General features: G+C 38.5%; 1 protein-coding gene and 1 long non-coding RNA gene across 12 annotated transcripts in view; one reads left to right on the plus strand and one right to left on the minus strand.

Moving 5' to 3' along the window:
* The window catches only part of LOC124183104 (whirlin), a 46,374-nt gene that overhangs the window by 7,852 nt on the left and 13,891 nt on the right, over nt 1-24,631 (minus strand). For 4 of the 11 annotated variants that reach the window (XM_046571135.1, XM_046571134.1, XM_046571132.1 and 1 more), the window contains 11 exons: nt 24,341-24,585; nt 22,302-22,313; nt 19,824-19,954; nt 17,320-17,643; nt 17,012-17,253; nt 16,625-16,922; nt 16,164-16,223; nt 12,167-12,348; nt 10,713-10,794; nt 10,334-10,444; nt 1,488-1,700 (listed from right to left, as the gene is read on the minus strand). In XM_046571135.1, the coding sequence (XP_046427091.1) occupies nt 1,488-1,700; nt 10,334-10,444; nt 10,713-10,794; nt 12,167-12,348; nt 16,164-16,223; nt 16,625-16,922; nt 17,012-17,253; nt 17,320-17,643; nt 19,824-19,954; nt 22,302-22,313; nt 24,341-24,585 (1,900 nt within the window). Of the gene's footprint in view, nt 1-1,487; nt 1,701-10,333; nt 10,445-10,712; nt 10,795-12,166; nt 12,349-16,163; nt 16,224-16,624; nt 16,923-17,011; nt 17,254-17,319; nt 17,644-19,823; nt 19,955-22,301; nt 22,314-24,340; nt 24,621-24,631 lie in introns of all 11 variants that reach the window. The other 7 variants (XM_046571137.1, XM_046571142.1, XM_046571139.1 and 4 more) reach the window with 7 other exon arrangements.
* LOC124183109 lies at nt 3,668-6,654 on the plus strand. Its single transcript, XR_006870926.1, has 2 exons — nt 3,668-3,920; nt 6,619-6,654. It is a non-coding gene; the product is annotated as an uncharacterized LOC124183109 (long non-coding RNA).

Raw genomic sequence — 24,631 nt, forward strand, 5'->3', positions numbered from 1 at the left:
GAATTTGACAATAGTCTGTAGAGTTGTAATAATAGGTACGAACTGTGCTGCACTCTCTCGCATTTTATTAAGTTCACGTCGCGTCGTTTGTCTCACAGAAACTGTAACAATTGTACGAATAATGGAACCGATTCAACGTGATACGTCATTATCACGATTCTTTCTCTTCGTAGTGATTGTTAATACTAATGTTTTAATTATTATCGTGCATGCTAGGACATCTAGTACCGTGCTAAAAAGGTGTATAATATAATATTTTTAAATAGATTATCAGAACTGAATGATTATCATTCAAATGTGCAAGACATCTAATGATACGAACACACTCTATCACTATGTATATAATATTTTATCACTCACTATCTCTATATAGCACAAGATATATGATAAATTTTGAGAATATATAAAAGAAGAAGGAAAAAAACTAAACATCATCTAATTGTAAGAGTGAAATCATGCTATATCGTGTTAAATTTTAATATATCCATTCCATGTGTCTTTGTTCATCAATATCATCATTCTACGCGTACTAATTCAAGATGTCTTGATTCGAGTGATCACGTTCACTTGACTTCAACCACTCGGTATCTTTCAATCATGAACGTCATCTGTCATACCCCATTTGCAAAAGTTAAGTCGAACTGCTCCCGTTCATCTGACAATGATACTTGAGCAATTCTGTGATCACGATTCCCCGTCAAAGAGGAAACTGGAGGGTTCAACGGTGTAAAACTTCCCTTGACATACTCGAAGAGAGTGTCATGAAATTGATGAAATCAGACGAAGAGGCACCCCCTCCAGAATCCTTACAATTAGTGTCTTCTCTGTGGTCTGATGTCGGTTGTGATTTGGTTTACTCTGTTTTTGTGTGTGTGGTATTGTGCCGCCGAGTGACGGTATGCATATAAGTTTCATCGAAAGCGATAGGTTGACCATGCTTGAAGTCAGCTTTGCACTTAAGGAAAAATTATTTTAATTCACTTTAATTAAGTCACCTGGAGTAGAATGCATATACCTAAACTCACCAGAAGCCATTCGAATTTAATTTGAGTATTTCGACTTCACGAAGTCACTTGAAACCATGCGAATTCACATTAACTCAGGTCTCTTTTCGACGACTGACCTGATATCAGGTGAATTCACGTGAAGTCATTTGAAGTCACGGGAATCCACCCGAAGCCGTGATAATGGCTATGAATTGAATTGAAGTAATTTGAATGCAAATGAAGTTTTTTGACCCGAGGAAGTCATTTGAAAGGACTTGAAGTAACTTGAACTCATGTCAAGTCCTCTGACGTCGTGAAGGCTCGCGGTCCGATGTGAGCTCAATTCGTGAATGGTCAACCCTTTGATCGAAAGTTTGGTGTGTGCGAGGGCCGAGGCTTATCCGGGCCGTGTTTAATACTTGGTTGAAAGTTTTGGCCGTCGGTTGATTTGTTGATTGGTTGGTTTTGTTGATGGAGACTGTTTTAGATACTGTAACTTACTAGGGGCCTGGCGCCCCAGTACCAGGACTTGACGCGCTGCGTAAGGCCACCGAGAAGGTGGTTTCTCCACCCACCGAAACCCCCACCGCCACTCTCCGAGTTCCTCTCCTCCCTGCCCTCCTCGTCCTCATCATCCTCTTCGCGATCCCTCTCGCCGCGTCTCCCATTTCCCATCATCTCGGAGTCGCTACCCTCGCAACCGCCATCGCTCTCCTAGCACAACACAACCCCCAAATACCAGTCCTTGTTAGCCCGACTTATTGGGATTATCTTTAGGCGTTCTAATACGCGCTGGGATAAATTCGTCTCTCGGACTTCGCGAAGATCACATGGTCCTGATGACACTTCATCGACACATTAATCAACCTTGTCCCAAAGGGTTTGAAAACCGATCGAATACCCCTTGTATTTGCATCCTGCTCCATTCCATTACCGGAAGAAACTCCACTGAGCACTTCACGGTCCACGAGGAGTTAACCAATATTCAAAGCACAACAATGTACCCCAAATTTTAAAGTTGTAGGGTCACTTCAAGTTATATCTTCAGCTCTTTGAAGTGATTAGAAGGTACAGGGTTAACCGAAGTCATGACGAGTCGGTTGGAACTCGTAAAATCAATCATCGATAGTCGGTTGGAATTGTTTGTATTCGAGTGATACAAAGTTTTTCAGGTTCAACCTATTTTGAAGCTCTAAGGTCGAGCACCGTCATTCAAACGTCGGGTCTATTAAAGTTGTTCAGAGTCATATATGTAACATCTCAAAATAATTAAATCATTCAGAACGGCATCAATTATCGAGCTATAGAAAGTTTTTTGAATGAAGCCTTTTGCAAACTTGTTATTTTCAACCGTTTTGATCTCTCCAAGATTTTACGTCAGTTTCTTTCAATTGAAAATAGAATTCTGAGAATTCATGTGCGTGGCTGTTTAGAATAATGGTTAGCTCCTCTTTTCATGAACTTGTTATTTATTATTTTACCTAAAATTCTATCTTGTCACGGCCGCGGCGACGATCGAGCGCGTTTCAAATCATGCGGTTGGGTATTGTAAGAGACAATATATCGTTGTCTTCAGAACTTTCTCTTGGTTTCTCCACAAAGCTGTTTAACGTTCTATATTATTATATATGCACTGCGCATAGCTAGCAAAGTATTCGCAACGATCGATACTGGTGAAAAAAAAAAAAAATAAAAATTAGACCTCAACCACTGAACTATTATTTCCAGTTTTTTTTTTTTCAATGTAGGGTAAGGTTATTAAATCGGTTAACAGCCGCATAGATGTTTTTGTTGTAGCTAACAATTGCCGTTCTCGGAATAAAGGCCATTTTATGGAAACAAGGAAACTTAATTGCAGGTTGACACCGATTGCCGATCGATGATCGGAGACACCGGTCACCGCGATCCTTCTCGCAAGCGGATAAAATCGGGCGAAGAAACGCAGTTCTGCGGTCGTAATCTGTCTCCGCCGAGTAACCTACATAGGTTACGAGTGTACCGGCACTGAAAAGGGGGCCGGAACCGTTGAGATCAGTCGGATCGGTAAGTAACTCGTTTTTCGCAGGAATACGCAACTCCGTCATACACCCGAGGGCGGATCATTCAGGCCCGTTTCAGGGGTACCGGTCACTAACCCGTCTCTCCTCGTTAGTGGCTCACGCGAAGAAAGTTGGGTGCCGCTGTGACCTCGGATCACCGGCACAAAACCGATCGCGGAAGTCGCATCGTGCCAGTCCGGTTCCATTTCCTCCTATTATTCACGAATACGCAGATATTTATAAGTTTCACCCGATTCCGAGTGCCGATTTCTCGGTACTACCGAACCGATCGCGATCAGCGTTTGTGTAAATCGGTTTCGGTGACGCACCGGGATCGGTACGTGATCGGAAAGATCGCGATCGATGATGAGATTGATTTTTTTTCTTCCACCGATCTGGGAATCGGTTATCGGCTGTCGTTCCGGTTCGGGCTGAGCAGAAGACGGGGAACTATACGCAGTGGCTAATGATTCTGGGAGGCACACAAGGCTTGGCAACGCTGTCAGTCTGCCATATGCCTGCGCTTTCCTGGCCCCCCCCTACCTGCCGACTACCGGAGACCTCTCTCTTTTCTAACCTCGTCTATCCGCCGGTTTTCGCTCTCGCTCTCGCTCTCTCCCTATCACCTCGCTCGCCTGCGCTGCACCTGATCAGGTAAGTCATCCAGCTTGCCCTGAACGAAAGAACGGACCGGTGTTCCCAGCCTGGTAGCTCTGCTTCTGCTGCCAGTTTCTGATCGTCGGATCGGTCAAGTCTCGCTCGGCTACGAATCAGTCGCTGCGCCATCCTCGACGGGAACGGTTCGGCTGTGTTACTTTGAAAAATACACGATTCGTACGTTCGCTGCGGCTGCGAGATCGCCAACGGGATCGGTTGGATTTCTACCACGAAATAAGTAAGCTGAATCGATTTTCTTTGCGGTGCATGCATCGTCGTGCATTCCTACATGGAAACTGGTTCGAGTATTCAAAATCGGCAGCAGGATATCGATCGAATCTTGAGTTATACCGATTTTCCGTTTCGAAGCAAATTACGATCGATGAAATCAATTTTGCACACTTTTCTGATAGGAGCGATTGATGGGTTATTTCCAGGCCAGATTTTTACGCATGTCGTTTTGCTTATTATTCCGTACCCAAGCATTCACTGAACTTCCGTTAATTGTAATCGGTTTTTTTTTTTTTCTTTGCTTACGGATGCAATTACATTTGTATGATAAACATTTTAAACGAACTCTGAAAAAATAGAAATCTAGTCGCTTACTACGTATTTTTGATCTATTCGCGTGTATATTTTGCATGTACGCAATATGGCATAGATAAATTTTTGTCAATTTCGGTAATCGCATGATCTATTTACGCTGTATATAAATAAATACGCATAATTATAACGCTGTGTACAAGACTTATCGGGATAGAAAGCCATTTTTAAATTATGACCAAAACTTCCATCTTCACTCATCGAACAAAAACGTTTTTACAGACGTATATTTTATACAGATTTATTCGTGTGTCTATGCATATGTATGTATTATTTCCGATTGCATGTCGTTATTTAGCTATAGTTTTTTATTGAGAATTTAAACCATCGTATATAATATTTAAACGTATATTGTTTCAGTAAAATGCAATTAGTTTTTATTTCTCTCGATGTCCTTTCTTTCAGTCGACTTTTTACCAACATTGTTTTTATGTCCTATGATTTTTTTCTTCTTTGGTGTCTCTTTTCATCCCAACCACGTAACGGTTTAATATTACATATGAGATTCATAGTAGATACACATGGATATATTTACGTATTGTGCGTATGCCAGAACTAATATTGATCTTAGGTCAGTGAAACTGCAGACCGTTATCTAAACATAGATCGTCACACGTGTGAGCTAGGTAAATAAATACATGTCTATATACCGATATATTAGCAGGCCGGAAACGCTTCTAATATACATATGTATAATTTATAATACAAGATACTTGCGTAACCACATATGAATACGGTTTGAAATTTTCGTAACATGTCAAGATATTTAACACGTAATATCTCATTATGCGGTAAAAGGTTTCACAAATTATTTACCGATTGTTTTGCTCTTCCTCTTCCGGCTTTCGTTTTTTCTTTTGTTCTATTCTTGTTTCTTATTTCGTCAAATTGTGGACTTTAATTTGATTTGATGATGAATTGCGAGAGTTGTTGGGATCTTTATTTTATAGTTGACGTAGACTTGAAAAATTCGACCACGAACGAGAACTGAATAAAATACTAAAATGAAAATAACAAAAATAATTGAGAAAAATGGTAATAAAAAAAAACTGAAGTTTAATAGCAGTTTTAGAATCGTGGTCAATATTTTTCGTGTGTGCAAAATTCAGTCTCGATCTTTTTTTTTTCCTCTCAACCTTCGTGTTCAATATTCGAATTATTCAGCAATTTTTATCATAATTATTGCTATTACTACTAATTATTATTACCGCTCCGTGTTTGCGTGCTTACAATTTCTGGTATTATGATTTCTACCGTTAATGAGATAGAGAAAAAAAAAACAAAGAAACGAATAAATGAATAAAAAAAAGCGTAGTAAAAAAAAAGAGGTTCACAAAGAGAAGAGAGAAAAATAATGAAACATAACAGGCATTGAAACGAATAGAGAATTCATGGCGAATGTCATCATCGTATTTATACGCGTAGCGGAGAAAAAAAAGTTCAATGATATTGGTAGCGATAAAAAACGATTGGTCTTACGGCCAACAAAACGAAAAATCAAAACTAATTATAATAAGGAGAAGAAACATAAAGTTGAAAAATCACGAAAGGTAAACACAAGAAATTTAGTAAATCACGCACGTATTTCACAGCGCCGATTTCCCCTCCTTGAACCTCACCGCTACCAATCCTCTTGTTTGTCAGACCGCGTCTTGCCCCAGTGACATCATGACATCGTCGCCGCATTCGTTCGTCATGCCCTAGCCTCTTACAGCTCCGCATGACCATTCGACCCAGATTTCTTTATCATCCTTAAGCGATGATGCCGTCTTAGCATTGAACATCACGCGTGCAAGGATAAAAGTATCCTCACAATAACAGCCAAGGAAAGTACGGTATGATAAAAGTGAAAAAACTAATATAAAACGGATAGCGAAGTCGGTAAGAAATTAAAAAAAAATAAAAAAATCTCCTCAGACTCGAGTGAACGGCAAAATTATGGCAATGTTGTAATATTATAACGGCAAAAAAATGCCAATAAGTAATGATGTCGTAGACAATTTAGAAACATTCTTCCGAACTTAAATTGACAGCAAAATGATCGCGAAACTATAATATTAGAATAGGAGAAAGGTTAGCAACAAACAATGATGTGAGATAGAAAATTTCCATTCTTCAAGACTTGTAGAACCAACAAAATGATGGCTGTATCATAATATTGTAACAGCGAAAACTTCCACAACCACTAACGATGTGAACAAAAAGTTGAAAAACCTTTTTCCAGATTCAACATAAGAACAGTAAGAAATTGTGCAAAGATTTCTCGCGTAAGTCGCAAAATATTTTTTGCTCAATTACCAATTGTTTCATTTTTTTATTTTTCTATTTTTCAGCGTCTGTCGCACGAGATTGCGACAAATAACGGATAGTAAAACGTTGATAGGAGGCTCGGCGAGCTTCTGCGTATCGCAGAAATAATCCGGCAGAGGGACGGTGACGGAGACCGAATTGTCATCAAGTATCGTCATGGAATCCTGGCTGAGCGACGTGCAGCGTGTAAGGATACCGCGGCCAAAATTTGGCACGAGTAATTCCGTGAGGAGATCGAATTCGACCGCTCATCAGCACACCGTCGGGGTCGCGATCAGGACTGAACATAATCATCATCATTCCCGGCAGGGATTGCAGGACGTGGCTAAAGCCACGGAGGAACTGCGGCAAGCGCTTCAGGAAAAGCTTTAATGATAATACGTCGGTATAGGAATCGATCTTGCTTTTGTTACTATGCCAAGACTTAAAAAAAATGAATAAATCGTAACCAACAAATAAGCATTAAAAAAAATAAATCATAATTCCGACTCGCGGTGTCACGATGATTATAGTTTTTACCTGGTATAAATTCTACGCATGTATATTAAAACTTACGTCAAAATTATATTCTCAGATTGTTGTTAGTTTCTTAGTTCGTTTTTATATGTCGGCATTCATATTCACTTTTTACTCAAGTCTTATTGAATTCTCGTGTCTTTTCTCAATTGAAGTCGAGGCTTAACTTCCGCCTCACGGAAATAACACGCGTGTTATTATTATTGTTTCTATTATTACTATTTTATGTGTTATTTTGACGATCAAAAATACTTTCGTTACGTATTTAAGGCTATATTATTCATGCACTATTGGAAAAATTTGACTAAACGCAATGTCCCAGTAGGTCCACATTACATTTGTGTTATTTGTTACATTTTTGCTAATGAATATGATACACGCTTGCACTAATTTTAACATTTAAATAGTCATGTCAACATTTACCTTGTCATTTGTACTTTTTTTTCACTTATCAACACGGTAAAAAATGGTTAAATTCACCCAAAAATTTTAGTAGGCCTGCTGGGACGTTTTTTTTTCTAGCCATGTAATTACGTGTGTGATACTCGTAAAAAAGAACTCTTGTAAATAGTTCCCGTACCCCTTAATGTATATTAAGTTTGTTGAGAAAAAAATAAAAATAAATAAAAAGTAAAAAATACACATCATTGAATAAGTGGAGTCCGTGTGTTATTATCGTTGTGATTATCATCGTCAAAGCCGGGCATTGAGTGTTAAGAAAAGTGTAAATATAATTCTCCAACGAATAGTAACTATGATAAAATATTTTCAAATAGTTGTAAAATTTATTTTCCATTTTTCAACTGATATTCAAATATGCCTTCTTATATACCGCCTTCTCATTCATATTTTTCATAAAATTCATATTATTTTCAGTATTGTTGATTTTTTTGTAAATATTTTCTATCGTTACGCTTGGCTCGATCGTCGCCGTCGAATTTCTTTCTATAGCAGCTCTTACGATTAACGGTAGATGAAAGTTGAACGCAATTAATTAAACTAACTGTTAGTTAGTCGTAGCATTTTATATTAAAGGTAAGTACTCTACCTGCGCGATACATAATTTATGTACGTTTTATCATAGCGTCGAAATTTTGACGGTAGGTAGTCGACTTCGTTACAACCAAACAAAGGAGAAGAAGGGATAGTACAAGAAGAAAAGAAAACGAATTTCATATGCAGGTTTTGAAAATTTACGAATAAGACTAACAAATGAAATTTGTACCGCACGGCATCGATTTTTTATAAGAAATTCATTTCTCATGGTTCATACATTTGTAAAAATTGCATCAGTTTTGCGATTTTTCTCAACTTTCATACTTCACGTCTTCCCTTTTTTTTTTCACGGTGCATCTCTGTGATGTTGGCACCCAATTTTGGGAAAAATGATTTTTGTTTGAAAGTTCGGGAATATTCTCAAAAATAGTTCTAGTCAATAAGAGTTCAAAAAATCAAAAAATCAATGGGTTGCCAACTTCACAGAGGTTCACGGAACGCGTTCTATTATAACAAGTATAGCTAATATACTGTATAAATTATTCTTGAACTCATTTATCTTGTCGATTATGAAAATATGAAAAACAAAAATTTCGTGTTCACTTATCTACTAATATTGTTTTTATTTACTCAACGATCTAACTAAGCAGGGGTAACTCTCTAATTGTAAATAATATGCAGTAACGATGGTATGACAACATTTGGCCTACGTAACGTCAGCACATAACCAATACTGCCTAGCTTACATACTTCCCTACGGATGATACTATGTGACAAATATATGTATAGTAGGCATTCTTCTAGAATCAATGATGAAATATTCATAAAACCGAATTGCATTTAAACAAGAAAATGAATAACAAATTTACCGACGCAACAGCTTTCAAATGACAGTTTTTTGATATTTCGAACGCTTAAACGTTCTTCTTCGTTAGAGACGCCACCGCTACCCACACTCTGTAAAAGATCTATATCTATAAAGGATCTCTAATAGACATCAATAGAAATCCACAATATCTACGGTCAGATCAAAGCCGGTGATGGATATTCATTGAATGCTATGAACATCCATGCACATAAATGAAGGTACCATAGACGACCACCAGGTGGCGAACGGTTAACTTCTTCTCCCACCATAAAAAAACAGGTCCAAATTATACAAAGCCCCAGCAATTCGGCCGTTCCGTTCACCCTTGAAAATTAAAAATATTTGTTCCCAATACCGTCACCGTATACCACCATACAAATATTGGCCAACTCACACTCGACGAACCCTTACACCATATATTAAAAATTGGAGTCAAGTCGAAAGGACAAGTATCAAAATATTCTACGTCACGTTGTAAAAAGTAGAAACCTAAATCAATGTAGAACCTTTGAAGAACCTTGAACCTGTTTCGTTTACCCCGAACTTCGTCTGGTATCTACATACTTGGTCGTCATTGAGTGCCTAGTCTACATTGCCTATGCTTTGTACTTTTTGTCTGGGGCGAAACAAAATGTGTACATGATAATTTAAAAATATTATTGATGATAGGTAAACAGGAGTAGATGGTACAAAAGTAACATCGATTAAAGATATTAATTTCGTCTTCAAGAAATCCATGATATCTCCAATGAAGATCTTAGGTGAATATCTAGTAGAACTCTACGTATAATAGATCTATAATACCTTATAAGATCGAGGTGCGTATAAATGATGGATACAAAAGACGTTCGTTAAGATCTCTAATGGAGATCTGTATGGATATCTGGTAGAATTCTACAAGATATATAAAAAGCTGACATTTGGATCTGTAATAGAGATCGAATGTACTTTATTTCGATTTAAATGGATGTCTAATAGAGGCATTGCATATCCATCATGGATTTCCATGGTAAGTCCATTAGAGATAAATGTTCCGTGTGGGTAGAGGCGTGCGCGCCTTACGCTTATTGTTGTTAGATTAGCAAATGTGCGTAACCGTATTCTCGAATTTTTATTTATCGCAACGAATTCACTGCACGTAAAATCTCACGAACGATAATATCAAATTCTACTACTGCCTTGTTTTTTATGTACGCACACACAGGCTATTATGGAACCAGATTTTTGATCATATTTTTTGAAACTTCTCCCCGCTTCTTTACATTCACTTTTCCACACCCTTCAACTCTCGATCGTCAATGGAATTAAAATATATGAACCGAGTAGAGAATACTTAAGATGGAAGCAGACTGACTCACCAAATTGTCAGCGTGCAAATGATGGTGTCCAAAATCTCTGGTATTCCCTCGGGAACCTCCAGGTGAGCTGTGTCTTCGTCCTCTGTCATTTTCAGCCTCGTCCTCGTAGTCCTGTAACAATCGATCGCAATTACTTTTAAAACGCCAACGAAATAGGTAACAAGGATTAGAAGCAAACAGGAATGGGGTAAGACTTGTTACAAATATTCATAGGCTATGTTACAAGACTAGCTTACGCCTAGATCGTATTTTCTATACGTTTTTCTACACATAGTTTCGCTACTCTATTTACGTCTCGCTAGTTACGAATAATGAACGAATGCTATGGCTTTCATTTCTCTTTTTGTTTTTTTTTTTTTTTGTTTATTAGAGTTTATACCTGATTATCGCACTCGTCATCGTTGGAGAGGGCGAGGTCTGAAGTTGCGACTTGGTGCTGTTGGCTTCGTCTGCAGCCAGCTCTGCAATTCCCAAAATTATTACTCCGTCCCGGTCGTCTGTTGATCTATCTAAACTACATCTTGTCCCCTCTCTCGATCCTTGCTTTCATTTTTAGGTCGATTATAAATGTTAATGAATTCGATAACCATTTTGTTGCAATCTATCTTCACCGATCCTTTGCACTTTTGTTCAAAATTTTTGTCCAGTTACTGCTTGTATCGCGATTGTAATCGTCATAATCTTACCCGGTGAAAGTATAAAGTGACAAAATGGAGCACATCGTGTAGATAACCTTATAATATCGAGCTGTATTTCAGCGTGTGCGTTTTTATAGTCTTAGAATAATCGAGCGGATAAAAATTACATGTAAAAAAAAGAAAATAAATAAATAAATAAAAATATGAAACAGAGTAAGAAAATAAAAATTAAATTTTCAGGAGTGTGTGTTTTTCAATGAACCGCGCGGTGAAGGAAATGCAATGTAACCATGATTCGATCGAACCAACGAACGAATGGTGAGAAATAAAGTGAAGCAGGATTGAGTGAATATGTAAATAGTGGTTGGGTGGGGTTCGGGGAAAAATCTAAAGCTCTTGGTAATTCAAAACCGTGGTATTCGGTACGTAGGACCACGGGGCGACTGCATCGAGTCGGGCAAACCTATTTGTTTCGACGAGTTACCCGGGTGACGAGTAACAAGCCAGCCACATGTGCCCGGTAAGGTTTGGTTGGCGGGTATTTATGTATGTGGATACCCACATTCGACCCTATTCTATTCCCGCAGTGCTTCGTATCGATCGATTTGATAATAATTTACTTTGGCCCAATTCGTCGAAACGAAAATAAGTCTGCATATCTACGTGCATTTGACATATTCAACAACGCCCGTATTTAATCATAACGGCCATTCTTCCCAGACTTCAGGCCGTCGATAACAAGCGACCTTCGATTTACCTCGTATGATTTCTTTTTCGTTAATAATGTTATTTCCGTTCGCTATGACCGCCGAGAAGCTTCAACGCCATCCATAACCCGACGTTTCGGTCTAGCCGGTGTATTTCTCGTTCAAAACAGCGCGATTTGCGTTCGAAAAGAGTCCAAAACTACAGCGATTCGACGCTTCGGTCAATCGGATGGGTCGCTTGCAGCTTACGGTCACATCACACGATATTGGTCGGACTAAAAATTTGTCGGAGTAAAAAAAACACCGCGGTAGCAGAAAAATTTGCGCTTCGATAATGTCGTCGCCGTTTTTTGCGAGGAATGCAACGGCGACAGAAAACATGACGATGGTTTGGATAAGTGAGTGAGAAAAGGAGAAAACTGAGCGTCGTACGGGAGCGAAATTTCTTTCGATTAATTGTGTTTTTGATTTTTGCGTGAAATTTCGACCTGCTCCTGGGCATGTCTGCTCCGAGACCGCTGTCCTCACTCGGCGACCTATACTCCCCCTGGCCTTCCCTTGGTATAAGAGGTCCCGTTACTCCTAGGGGATCTCCTTCGACGTCCACGAGCCTCGCAGGTCGGCAACAACTTCCGGTGGCGTTACCGCCAACGCCACCAACGCCCCCTCTCTGCGAGAAATCACATCACATATCCGGTAAACACGGTCTTCCTCAAGTACGGTATTTGGGAAACCGTATAAGACGGGGAGCCACGCGGCCGCGCAACGAGCCAGAGCTTTGGATGTTTTTATTTTTTGGATCTTGAAGCATTGTCTCTTCTCTCTCTATTTTTTTACCCACCGTTACCTCTTATTATCCCGTAACATCTAGTTCATTTAGGTCCGGCGATGTCTCGTTTAGACGTAACTCATAAATTAAATTCCCCTGTGCATTCGTAATTTAGCGTTTGTGACAGGAGCATTTTTTTTTTTTTTTTTATTCAAACATGGATTCATCACCGACATTTTTGTCGATATTTCTGGTGACACGAAAATATGGATAGTAATTGTATGGATTTAAATATACCGAAAATGATGGAACAAATATCAGAATATGATTGAAAAAAAAAAATAAATAAATAAAAAAATTTGAACGAATGGCAAAATGAAACAGCAAAGCTCGGGCACACTGCAGCACGCCGCGTATATTGCGAGGGTGGGAAGATATTGATATACGATTACTTCTTTTCAAGAGAATAATCAAAAATATTCAGCATACATTTATAGCAGTGCCGTCGTTATTACTCAGGGTTCGCAATTCCACAGTGTGTTATACAATATGTTGATGGCTTGTCGAAAAACATTTCAAAATATGTAGTAACTAGTGAAATTTGACTGTGATTTTGCTAGTCGCGTGTTATTTTTAGGCAAACTGCGTAAAAAAAAAAATATAGATGTGGTAAACGCAAACTCATTTCGATTTTCAGAAACTGTATTTTTTCCTTGATGTGTGAAACAGAAAAGAATTCTCTTCTTTCCTGGAAAACTAAAACCAAAGAACTAATGTTTGAAGTTGTTTTGAAATAATTTTGATGAAGAAAAAAAATAACAAATGGCCCAAGAATCATATACGTCATCGTATATGCGAAATGTAATATTTTTTCTTTCTATTGTTTGTTGTTGTATTACTAATCATTTATACGACACATCTATTTACATATTATTCATATGCTATGGATTAGGGTGGCCGTTATTTTGGCTTTGGACGAAAAATTTCACTTCTCTCATAAGATTACAATCAAGGTGTAAAGTTTGAATGCGCTCGGATAATTTTAACTTGTGATACCGAGCGATGGACATTTTGAATGGAATATTACCAATACTCAAATATTTATTACACATATAATATTAATCGATAAAATCTAAAAAATTTTAAGCTCTGACTTTTCCATTTACAAACATTACAAAGATGATGAAAATGAGTATTTTCAATGTTTCAAGTTTTCTGATCACAGCTCAAAAAATCTATAAAAACTGAATTTCATACTTCATAATATGCCCAAAGTTTCTACCAAATTTCTAAATTTGTCAATAGTTTTTATCTGTGTAATAAGTATTTGAGATTTAGTAATTTTCTATTCAAAATTTCAATCGCTCGATGGCACAAGTTGAAACTATCCGAGCGCCTTAAAACTTTGGACACATTTTTTTTCAAACCACAATTGTATTTTTATGACGGGAACAAAGAAAGTTCTCAAAAGCCAAAATAACGGCCGCCGTACTATGTATAGATGATCGTCTATCACGATCTCATATGTGACGGTATTATATTATAAATAAGCTGAAATACTGCAATACCTATGGATTATAAATTTTAACTATGCTAAAAAATTACATAGGTACCCAACTATGATGCTGACGTGGGGTAGGAAACATGCGATATGTTGACAAAAGATTCAGGAAGGTAGAAAGAACTTTTGTACTAGGCAAAAGAAAAAAAAGCATGAAAGTAGAAAAAGCATTTTCGGGTAACTCTAAATGCATCCAATTTACAACGTACCCTTCAACCATAATTATTACCATTAAAGTCCTTTTTAATCACGGTTTTCTTTTAGTTTATCGTTTTTACTTACTCACATTATACGGAAGTTGAATACCTATTATTTTAAATTTACACAAATTGTAAATAATGGTTGTAAGAATCGTGACGATAATGATAATAAAAGCGAATATAAGAAGAAACACAGTGAGCTAAGACATTTAATACAATGCAATTGGGTTGATAATGCAAGAAATACAGTGCATGCTTTATTTTACTACGAAGGTATTATGTATATTGTATTTATGTATGATATACACAGTTATACGTATGAATGCGATGTATCGATTTTATGCGTGAGAAAAAATATGGAAGAATGATTTTCTACTACTTTGCGAAATTGTGAATTTTGAAATGTCATTTGTCGATATTGTCACTTGTCATTACAGTCAATTCCGTTAGAAGTCAGAGATGAATTTTCGTTTTCTTTCTTATTAATTTCTTTTCTTTACCTCAAAAAAACGGCAATAATTTTCCGGAGATTCGATATTTATAATTTTTCGCCATGATCTATCCTCGATTCTATAACATGTATCATCCTGTTGAGGAGATATTCTCGATCCCCTCGTGCACCTCTCCAGACGATGACGAACATAACGAATTTTGGATACAGTACAATGATAATAACAATATTATCAAAACTGTGAATAATAATTTATATATTTATTCGTTTAGTTGTACCTTCCATCCTCTTATACGCTGCTGCATTCTTTCTTTCATGCCGTTTTGCTTTCTGTCTTACTTTCGTTCACTCACTCTCGCATTATTTTTCACGTTCATCATTTTGTTTAATTTTTTTTTTTTTTATTGCTGATAGGTGACATCTATCAAGACAGAGAGTATAAGGGTTAAAACTAAGATCGAGCCTAATATACAATTGAAAGAATGGTCAATGTAAGAAACAAGGCGACCGTTGTATTTTAGACATTTTATGTCGAACATAGAACTCAAAGTTGAAAAAAGGAAATGAATAATTAAATACAAAAATAAAAAAATACAAAAATTATTTGGAGAAGCCGCAGGCGATCAAAAGTGAAAAAAAAATAACATTGACCAAACTTTTTTCATGTATACATAATAAGTACACAAAAATATGCGACACTACCGGGTTCATAACACGAATAATAATAAAATAAAACAGAAAGAAATAATAACACTTGATAAATAAACGGCGAAAGTATTCGGAATAAACAGAAAGAGAGAAGAACTAAATGAACGAGTAGAGTGCCAGGGATACGTTGCTAGTATATAATTTTTAGTATATACATATGATAGGGTAGTATACATTGAATAGAAAGAAGACTGGTAAATAGATCTAACACTGCAGTAGTAGGTGCAGTATACAACACGTATACGTAATACGTATTATACGTAACGTCTAATAAACAGATAAATAGTTTAGTAGATAGTTACTACAGAGCGTGTAGTACGTAATATATAGGCAGAAAATTGTATATGAGCATAAATACTAATGGCCGCTGCACTTACATATGTAGTCGACAGTAATATTTCTACGATCTCGATGTCAGGAACGAACCGTGTTTTCATGTCGGCGCAAAACCGACCTAGTTTAAGAAATTGGCAGTATCGCAGCCATTTTGAGAATTCTTTGCGATATTTTTGTTGTAATAAAACCAAGGAAGAACGAACGTTGTACCAACGAAATAAATATGGCTGCCATCTTACACGCTTCGAATTTAATTTCGGTTACAAGTTGACTACTGTTACTTTCCAGTAACCGAAAATCGCATCAATTTGAGTCAAATAACGGCAAGAACAGATATAACAGGCTTACAAGAAGTGTGATCTCTCATGGTTCACTCTTAACCTACCTAAAACATCTGGGTAATTTCTCTCAGATAACGTATGTTAGAATTATATAAAATAGAATGACTGAAATTACTCACCGGAAGATCGTGAATCGACGGCGTCACAACGAGATCAGAATGCGTCCTATCACCTTTCCTCTGAAATCCAAAATCAGCGGTTCCGTGTCATTGTTCTATTTTTTGAAGGTAAATTCCTAAGTAATATTACAACATAGTGACACGAATATATTGTGCACAGTGATTTCAGTCAGTGCTGAATCAGACAAATTTATTCATCGTCGTCATGATCGGACGTGAACTCGAGGTTTCTGAAAAATCTAATTTACAAAGTGACTTTGTACCAGTTTCGTCAGCATGGATCCGAGCCTGAGGACCTTTTGAAAAGTAAGCAATCTCGACTCTGCGTTGCAGCAATTTTGATCAAAGTTTAGTGGTTGCACTGAGTGCATTCAGACCTTTCGAATACTTTCAAGTAAAGAAAGGATAGAGTAAAGTCAGTGCAGTATTCCATTTCAAGACACATTTTTTTCATTTCGTACCCTGGCAAGAGTAACGTTGGTCCTTGGTCTGTAAACGAGGTCATCAAAGGCAGCACGATCCTTTCCGTCAACGAGTTCCCTGAGCTCGGTGAGAAGCGTGAGCTTTTCATGAGTGTTCAAAAGATCGCCCAAACTGGCAACGAGGTCCTCGATGGTCAGCCGACGACTCCTGTAGTCGCCAAGGAGCTGTGACAGTGCAGCTCTTTCACTCCTGGCGAGGACTACCCTGGCCTTCTCTTCCACCATGGCGGCAGTTGCTGAATGAAGAGCGCGATTCCTCCACTCGGTACTGCCGGTTCTGAGAAAATGTGTTATCATTGCGGACAGATTTTGATCTGACGACTTGATCTATTCTTCTAAACCTGAAATGGAATCTCATATTTTTACCCCGGACTGGGCGGCCGATGATTTCCATGGCTGGCCGGACTGTCCAGAAGAAGAGGATCGTGCTCCTGGTACCGAGACGGAGGAACGACGACGGGTTGACTGGTTGTGCAGGAGTGAGGAACCTTTCCGACGTCCCTGATGACCAGACTCATGCGCTTGTTCGTCTTCAGTATCTGGACCGCCTCGTCGTGGGTCGCCTCCTCGAAGCTCTGTCCGTTGACTTCGATGATTTGGTCCCCAATCTGAAAAGGTCGATCCAAAGTCGTGAAGAAAAGAGATCACGATCAGAGACGATGAGAAAATATTACCAAAAGTCCGGCTCGGTCCGCGACGCTGTCCTTGTCCACGCCGGTAACGTAGATTCCCAGACCATACTCTAGACCCCCTCTAATCATGAGTCCCAAGGATTGTCCAGGTTCGATGCAGAGCTCGACTTTCCGCGTTCTATGGGCCGCGTAGCGGCCGTCTCGGCCGTGCAACGGAGGTGGGGAAGCAGGGCGACCCTGGCGGTCCATCCAGCTGCAGGATTGCTGCCGACCGGAAGCCGTCCACCCGGGATGACTCCCTCGACATCGAGGGTCCAATGCGGGCCCGCGAACCGTCATGCTAAGCGTCCGGCAGGATTTAAGCATCTAGAAAGAAGTAAAAAGTGTTGAAAGTAATCTCGGTTGATGAGGAAAGGCGAATTGGGGTGAGACACGTGATCATGGGCAAGAGAAGGAGAAACGGCGTGTGGCACAGTGGTTATAAGGATGAGCCTGAGTTCGGTCAAGGATAAGCAGGATGTGACGTCACGTGGAGCTCACAGATCGATATCTATGCCACGGAAAGTGCTGAACTCCCCTAAAACGGCGGGCCTAGCCGTGTGCCGTATGGAGTGACGGTATGAAAGCTGCTTCAAGCTTACGTTAATCACGAATATACTTGTAAGTCACCGAACATGAGAGCGGGGTACGTAATTTCACTTCACGTTTCGTGGCTCGTCTGTCAAGATACGTCGAGGAGGTACGTGTGTGGTATATATTGTGTATATCTATATTCCATCTAGGTATGCACATAATATAGATATATATTCATGTACGGCAAGGAATGCGGAACAAGGACTTTCGAGGCACGCTGCTCTGCGATGAAATATTTTATTAAATTTCCACGAAAAAAGTTTTGTCTCTTGCCGTGGATTATACATTTTTGTTATCATTATGCAGTTCGTCGTATTTAAGTTTGTTAATTAATATTGATCAGAGCACTGGATAACTCATTAGGCACGTGAATTAAATTTAGTTCACGCAGTCTTATCTTCTGTCAAAGATTGCATACTCAATCGAACAATGAAAAAATATTTCGTGATATTGCAGCGACACATTCGAGCTGTAGAGCATTCAACCCGCACGCTTAATCAAGGCTCAATTTTGATTAGACTTCAACGGTACATGAGGTCGGAGTTGTTAGTTTGTAACGTAAGGAAACTTGTGTTTAACACCATGAAATATTTATCTTACCCCCCTGCAGGAAGCTTTATACATGGTATAACAACGACTAGGTTAACGTTTGTAGTCTGAACGGGTGGCCTGCAATCAACCACTCGGTGTCCTACGGTGTACAGGTATATTCTATAGCGAGCAGCTATAATTTATCTGAATTTTTAGTCATCGCGCACGAATCAACGAGTGTTTAAACGTGGATTACTTATTGCAGGGAAATAAATTCTTCAATTTTTTGAATCCATGTGTGATAGCCGGCATTCAGACGAATCCAATGACTCCTTATTCGTCCTGTTTCATCCACACAGTTCCGAGATATTGCGCTTTGATCTTGGGAAAAGTGATTCTAGCATGTCTGACATGTGCTATTCTACTAACATACTAGACTAGCACGACCTTCGCGCTTCAACTCGCAATATCTCGGCATTCGGTGATCGGAAACAGGTGAAGAAGGAGTCTTTGGATTCGTCGCGACAAGTTCTATAAACTGAATGTAAAAAGATGGCATAGAACAGCGAGTGAGAATGAGAAATCGCGCTGAAAAATCGACAGGCGGGTCCAGCGCGTGGCCGCCACCCGGTATCCGGGAGTCTGTGGCAAAGGAGAGATATATAAACAACGCGGGGGCGCTAGGCGCCGAGACGACTGGCGCCGAGACGCCGAACCGTAGGAGAAGCTATAAACAGGAGCTGGGACATGAGGAAGATTCCTTCTGTAGCCGATATTATTATTCGAGGCTTGAAATTTTTCCAGGGTATAACGAGGGGGAGGAAAATCGCCGAAGAGTAAAAAGAGGGAGAGCGGCTCGGGGTTGGGGTTTATTTCCCCAGGTCCCAACTAAAATAGCATCGCGGTTTCGGGGATGGCTGCTGGCACTTAAAGAGTCGGTAATCGGTGCTGGAGAGCCGCCGATACGCTCGTCAGTCTCTCGTTCTCTGTTCTCATAGCAAAGGTAGGCATGCGGGCAGGTGAGTTGTGTAGCAGATGCTTCTTGCATGAGGGCCAGAGACAAAAGAGCCCAACAATGGGCCATCAGTATATGAACAGTGGGTAGATAGCGGCTCCTCGAGCTATCAGTCTTCCGAAGCCACTCCGGCATCGACCCCCGACTAATCTTCTACTCTCTTCCACCAAAGAGAGTGAATCACTCCTCCTCCTCCTCCCCCTCCCTCTCCCTCTCTCTCTCTCTCTTCCGATTCCACGATCAATTACTTTTCAAATTACCGGGGAAATAAATTACCCACTAACAATATTTCAAGTAAAATAGAGTAACACTTACGTCGAGTAAATTCTAATAATTATTTTTTTTTTATTCTCAAGCCCTTGCTCACCTTGAGAGCCTCTTCGTGGGTCACTGCACGGAACGGGATACCGTTCACTTCAAGAATCGTATCACCGGGACGGAGTCCAGCTCGTTCGGCAACTGAACCCTCCTCGACACGTGAAATATATACACCGACACCTGAAAAATATTTTTTCAAAAAAAAAAAAAAAAACAGAAAAGAGACGGACAGCCAAATACCAAGAACAATGCACGATGAAGGAAAGACAATTCCGAAAATATTTTCTTGTCGGAATTTAAATCTGTTTGTATAAATTTGTATAAGAATAAAAAAAAAAAAAAAAAGCAAATTTTTGTCATATTATTATAATCTTGCAATTTTTCAGTCCCACAATTACATTTAACGGTTTTTTCTGTTTGAAAGAAGTCATAAAAAAATTTCTGTAAAACAAAAAGTGACTTCATGTTTCAATTATTTACTGTTTGTTGAGATTACTGTTGTTTTTTTTTCGCTCCCACCTCAATTGCATTTAAATTGATAGAGGTGCAAATTAATATAATTATTCTTGATAATGTAGTTCCAGCAATTTCGGTTTCACGAGCTGTATATTGAGTAAATAGCATATATAAGGCAAAAAGGAACCGGAAAGAAGAATCATTGTTTATGGTATTTGAGGAGAATTGGTAATATTAAGGGGTGCATTAACCAACGATAATTATGTGTATTATACACCTAAAGAAATGTGTGTATTACATGTATGAGTAGGGAAATATTCATAGAGTGAAAAATGAATGAACAAACCAGAACAAGAGTTTCGAAAAAGAAACAGAAAAAAACAATTACAGAGGAAGATATATATATATATAGAGAGAGAGAGAGAGAGTAAGAGAGAAGAAATCAGTATCGAAAATTGAGGTGATGACAAATTTCTTTTTTTTTTATCGGGTGCATATATTATTTTCTGTGCACGTAATGCACGTGTGTGCATATAAGTCATTGTTGTGAAACCAAAGAGATTTGTGTTCGTATAAATGATGAACTTTGAAACGTACGTACGTCACGAATACAGAATATAAATTAATATTCAAATAAAAAGTTTACATATGTACAGTTGTATGTAATATGAGGTGATTACACTACATGCGGATATATGTAAGTGAATTTTACTTTACTTGAGAAAATAAACGAATTGCAATGAAAACTGGATCAACTAAAAACGAAAAATAAAATACACGAACACACACACACACACACGCGCGCGCGCACACACGCAAACGATGAAAAGCAATTGAAAATTTCAGATGTCATTTTTACCCCGCAGCTATACTTGTGCGTGACAAGCTTTAATACTCGTGACTAACGATTTCTCGGTGTATGGTACAGACAAATGTCTCACAACAACAACAACAACAGAAACAATAATAATAATAATAATAATAATAATGACAATGATAATGATAATAATAATAATAATACGAAAAAGAAAAATCAGAGACGGAAGAAAAATAACCAAATGGCGAGTTATATATCATGAACCGTCTAGCGCAGCGATATAACCGAGTCTGATCGTGACTATCCGTTTTCACTCAGTGAACCCCGCAGCGCGCGCCTGATCAGTTTTTACGTTAAACTTGGCCATCTATGCACCACTGCAGGTCCATGCACATGGGACAGCTATACAACTGATTCAGTGGACAAAACCGTTGCACGTATAATTGAATTTCAATTTTTTCTTTACGCAGTGCGTTTTCGTTTTTAATTTTTGCCGACCGATACCTCGAAAGCCGGAGAAAAATTCGATCCTCAATAAATTTTGAAGAATTTCAAATCCACTTTGAACCTTTGATTAGTTTGTTTTCTATAGGTTTTTCAATTTTTAAATCGTTGGTCGTATTTTTATTGCGCAAATGACGAGTTTAAAGGGAAGGAAAGAAGAGACAAAAACAGAAAAAAAAGAAGCACACGAGCCTGTGACGCCGATAGTATGGAATTCGTTGCGAGCGGATGTATTGATCTGGCATAGAATATGAGCTGCAAAATACCCGACCTAATCAACGCAGATGATATAGCAATGTTAAAATTTTTACAATTTTTGAAAAATTATCCTATAAATCTCGAAAAATACGCAAACTAACCGTTTTCGTTTTATTTGTTTTTTTTTTAGGTTACGAAATTTCTTCTGTACCCGAAAGCGAGACCGAAGGGATGGAAAAAAATGCGAGTGTGTGCGTGAGTGTGTGCGATTACTTGGTGGAAATTTCACGAGGCAATACAAAACATCATGCAACATCCATATAGCTAGGCAAAAACCATCAATTTCGAAGATCGCATGAGTAATGAAGTGTATCTAAGTTGAAAGAAAGAATTTTAGGTGTCGTTGAAATTTAACGCGGCAGCTGCGTCGTATGTTGTTATGAAATTGTTTATTCACACTTGTTATTTTTTGTTTAATCGAAAATAGATAAGTTTAAATGTCATTTTACGATCGTTTCATATGATTGATGGATTTTGGGCTACGCTGGTTACCTGACTGCACTTCTGATGGTACAGCGAAACAGACAGAAAGGTTCTCGAGTCACGCAAACTGCTATTTTATCACAATTTTTTTTTACACTTGTTTCATTCAGTTTCAGAACCATCACGATTGTACGTCTACCATATACCATTTAGGCTGAATACCGCTCCGCGTAGATAATCCGATGAATGACTAAGAGAATGATAATGAATAAATTAACGGTTCGTGAAATTATGTGAGATCTGAACCTTTATTTTCTTGAACCATATTTCAAATACTACAAATTCAGCTGAGTACGCGGTTATCAATTCTCATATACAATTCTAACCTAGTACGGATTGAATTATTACCATTATCATTATCATTATTCTTTCAGAGTACGAGGAAACTTTTTTTGCAATGAATATTTATGCAACATTACGAGCTATACTTGTATAATGGTGATGTGATCGGCTCGAGGAGAGTAAATGTTTTCTGGTTCTAACAGCGTCTATGCGCAATCATAATCTTAAGCGTTATCAATGTTTTGGATATCAAAATAAAAAACGAACAGGAATAATAAAAGCCCCGTAACAAGAAAATTGACGTTTATATTCGTCCTTCGGGAGGTATTCAGTCATTGATACATAGATATACGTTAGAGTGGTTTTCATTTGATGATCGGAAAAATTTTCATTGGACCCCCTCCTCAGATCTCTTCCAGATCTTTAAAAAAAAATCTGTGTTAAGGTTAAAGCCGCTACGTCAACTGAAATACGTGTTTCAACGAGCTTGAAATTTTCTATTTAGGTAAAAAGCCCACGGCGTTGATAGACACCTGCCTCGAAGAATAAATACAAAGAAATTCTGGTCAATAACAAGCTTTTTTTGGCAAACTCGTATTGTTACGTAAAAATATAAGTTCAAGTTAAACCTACATTTTTTTTTCATCGTGGTTCTAGATTGTATTTTCCTAAAAAATACGATGCTGAAAATTCAAATAGAATTTTTTTGACCTTCCCGAAAATCAACGCCACGGGAAATTTCTTGTTTTTACCACAATGAGAAAATTCAAGCTCGCTGAGGTGATTGTGTCTCAGTTGACATAGCGACTTGAAAGTTTACACGGATTTTTTTTAATGATTTGAAACAGATCTGGGGGGAAGGGGGGGCCCTTAATATTTTTCCGACCCCTTAATAAGGACCACCCTACTATACATACACTGATCGTTCTTACCATTTTTTATTATTTTAGTTATATATGCACATATTTGAGTCACAACTAATTGGATTAATCGCTAGTTATGGGTGTATGGATAAGTAGCATAAGTTGACTTAAAAATATACAAAGAGACGTAAAAACGTGGTGCTGAATTTGTTGAATACAAATAAAAACTTTCCCAGTATAAATTGGAAATACACCATACTGACCACACCTCAACTAACGATGGACCATCAAATAGATTTTTGAATACTGTTTGTAAAACCGAAGAAAGGTGAAGTGAAAATGTGTTTAAGAGAGATGATTTAAGCCGGGTCGTGAAGAAAAAATAAAAAAAAAAAATTATATCCAGACCGATGGATGTGTACGTTTTCAACTATGCACTCCGAAAATTCACCAAGTTTGAATTTTCTTCGTATAAAATTTATTTATCGAGAAAACATGACTCATCTGAGTTGTCGCAGCCATTAACCACGTGACTTTATTTGTCGTTTCATCAATAATCAAGTTTACGGCGAATCTCGCGGTAAAAAAAAAAAAGAAAAAAATAAAAGAAAACCACGTCGAATCGAATTTGCATTTAAGTTTTACGTGATTAATCTACATCAATTTTCAATGAATTGAAGTGATCGTCGTCGGGTGAGGCGTAAGAGTGTTGGTTAATGATGGAATTTTCAAATTAAGTATAGAGTAAAGAAAAAGATCCGAGATAAACTGAAGGAGGAAGAAAAAAAAACGACACAAGAAACCGAGAAAGGATGAAAAGAAAAGAAAATCGAAACGCGAAGCGATGTTTAGGATTCAAGTATACCTAAGATATTGAGAAAAAAAAAATCGTGTGAAGCTCACCAGCGTCTTTACCTCCCTTCACGCAGATCCCAAAGCCGTGATGCGAGTCAGGAGGATCTCTGGCCATGGTGATGGTCCTCACGGTGAGTTCCTGGAGGCTTGGGGGCTGCGGCGGTGGGGAGGTTTGAAGATTTTGCTGTCCAGACTGGCTTGCGGAATTCCGAAGCGCCGCGACGCTGGCGGGACTCGAAGCCGGCGTCCGTCTGTCCGTCTGCCGTTTCTCGTTGACACCGTTGCCGAAGAGCCTGGCTCAATAACCGGGCATTAAGTAGCGGAGCAGCTGTCAGTTAC

The sequence above is a fragment of the Neodiprion fabricii genome, chromosome 5 (genome assembly GCF_021155785.1).
Source record: "Neodiprion fabricii isolate iyNeoFabr1 chromosome 5, iyNeoFabr1.1, whole genome shotgun sequence".
NCBI classification, from domain to species: domain Eukaryota; kingdom Metazoa; phylum Arthropoda; class Insecta; order Hymenoptera; family Diprionidae; genus Neodiprion; species Neodiprion fabricii.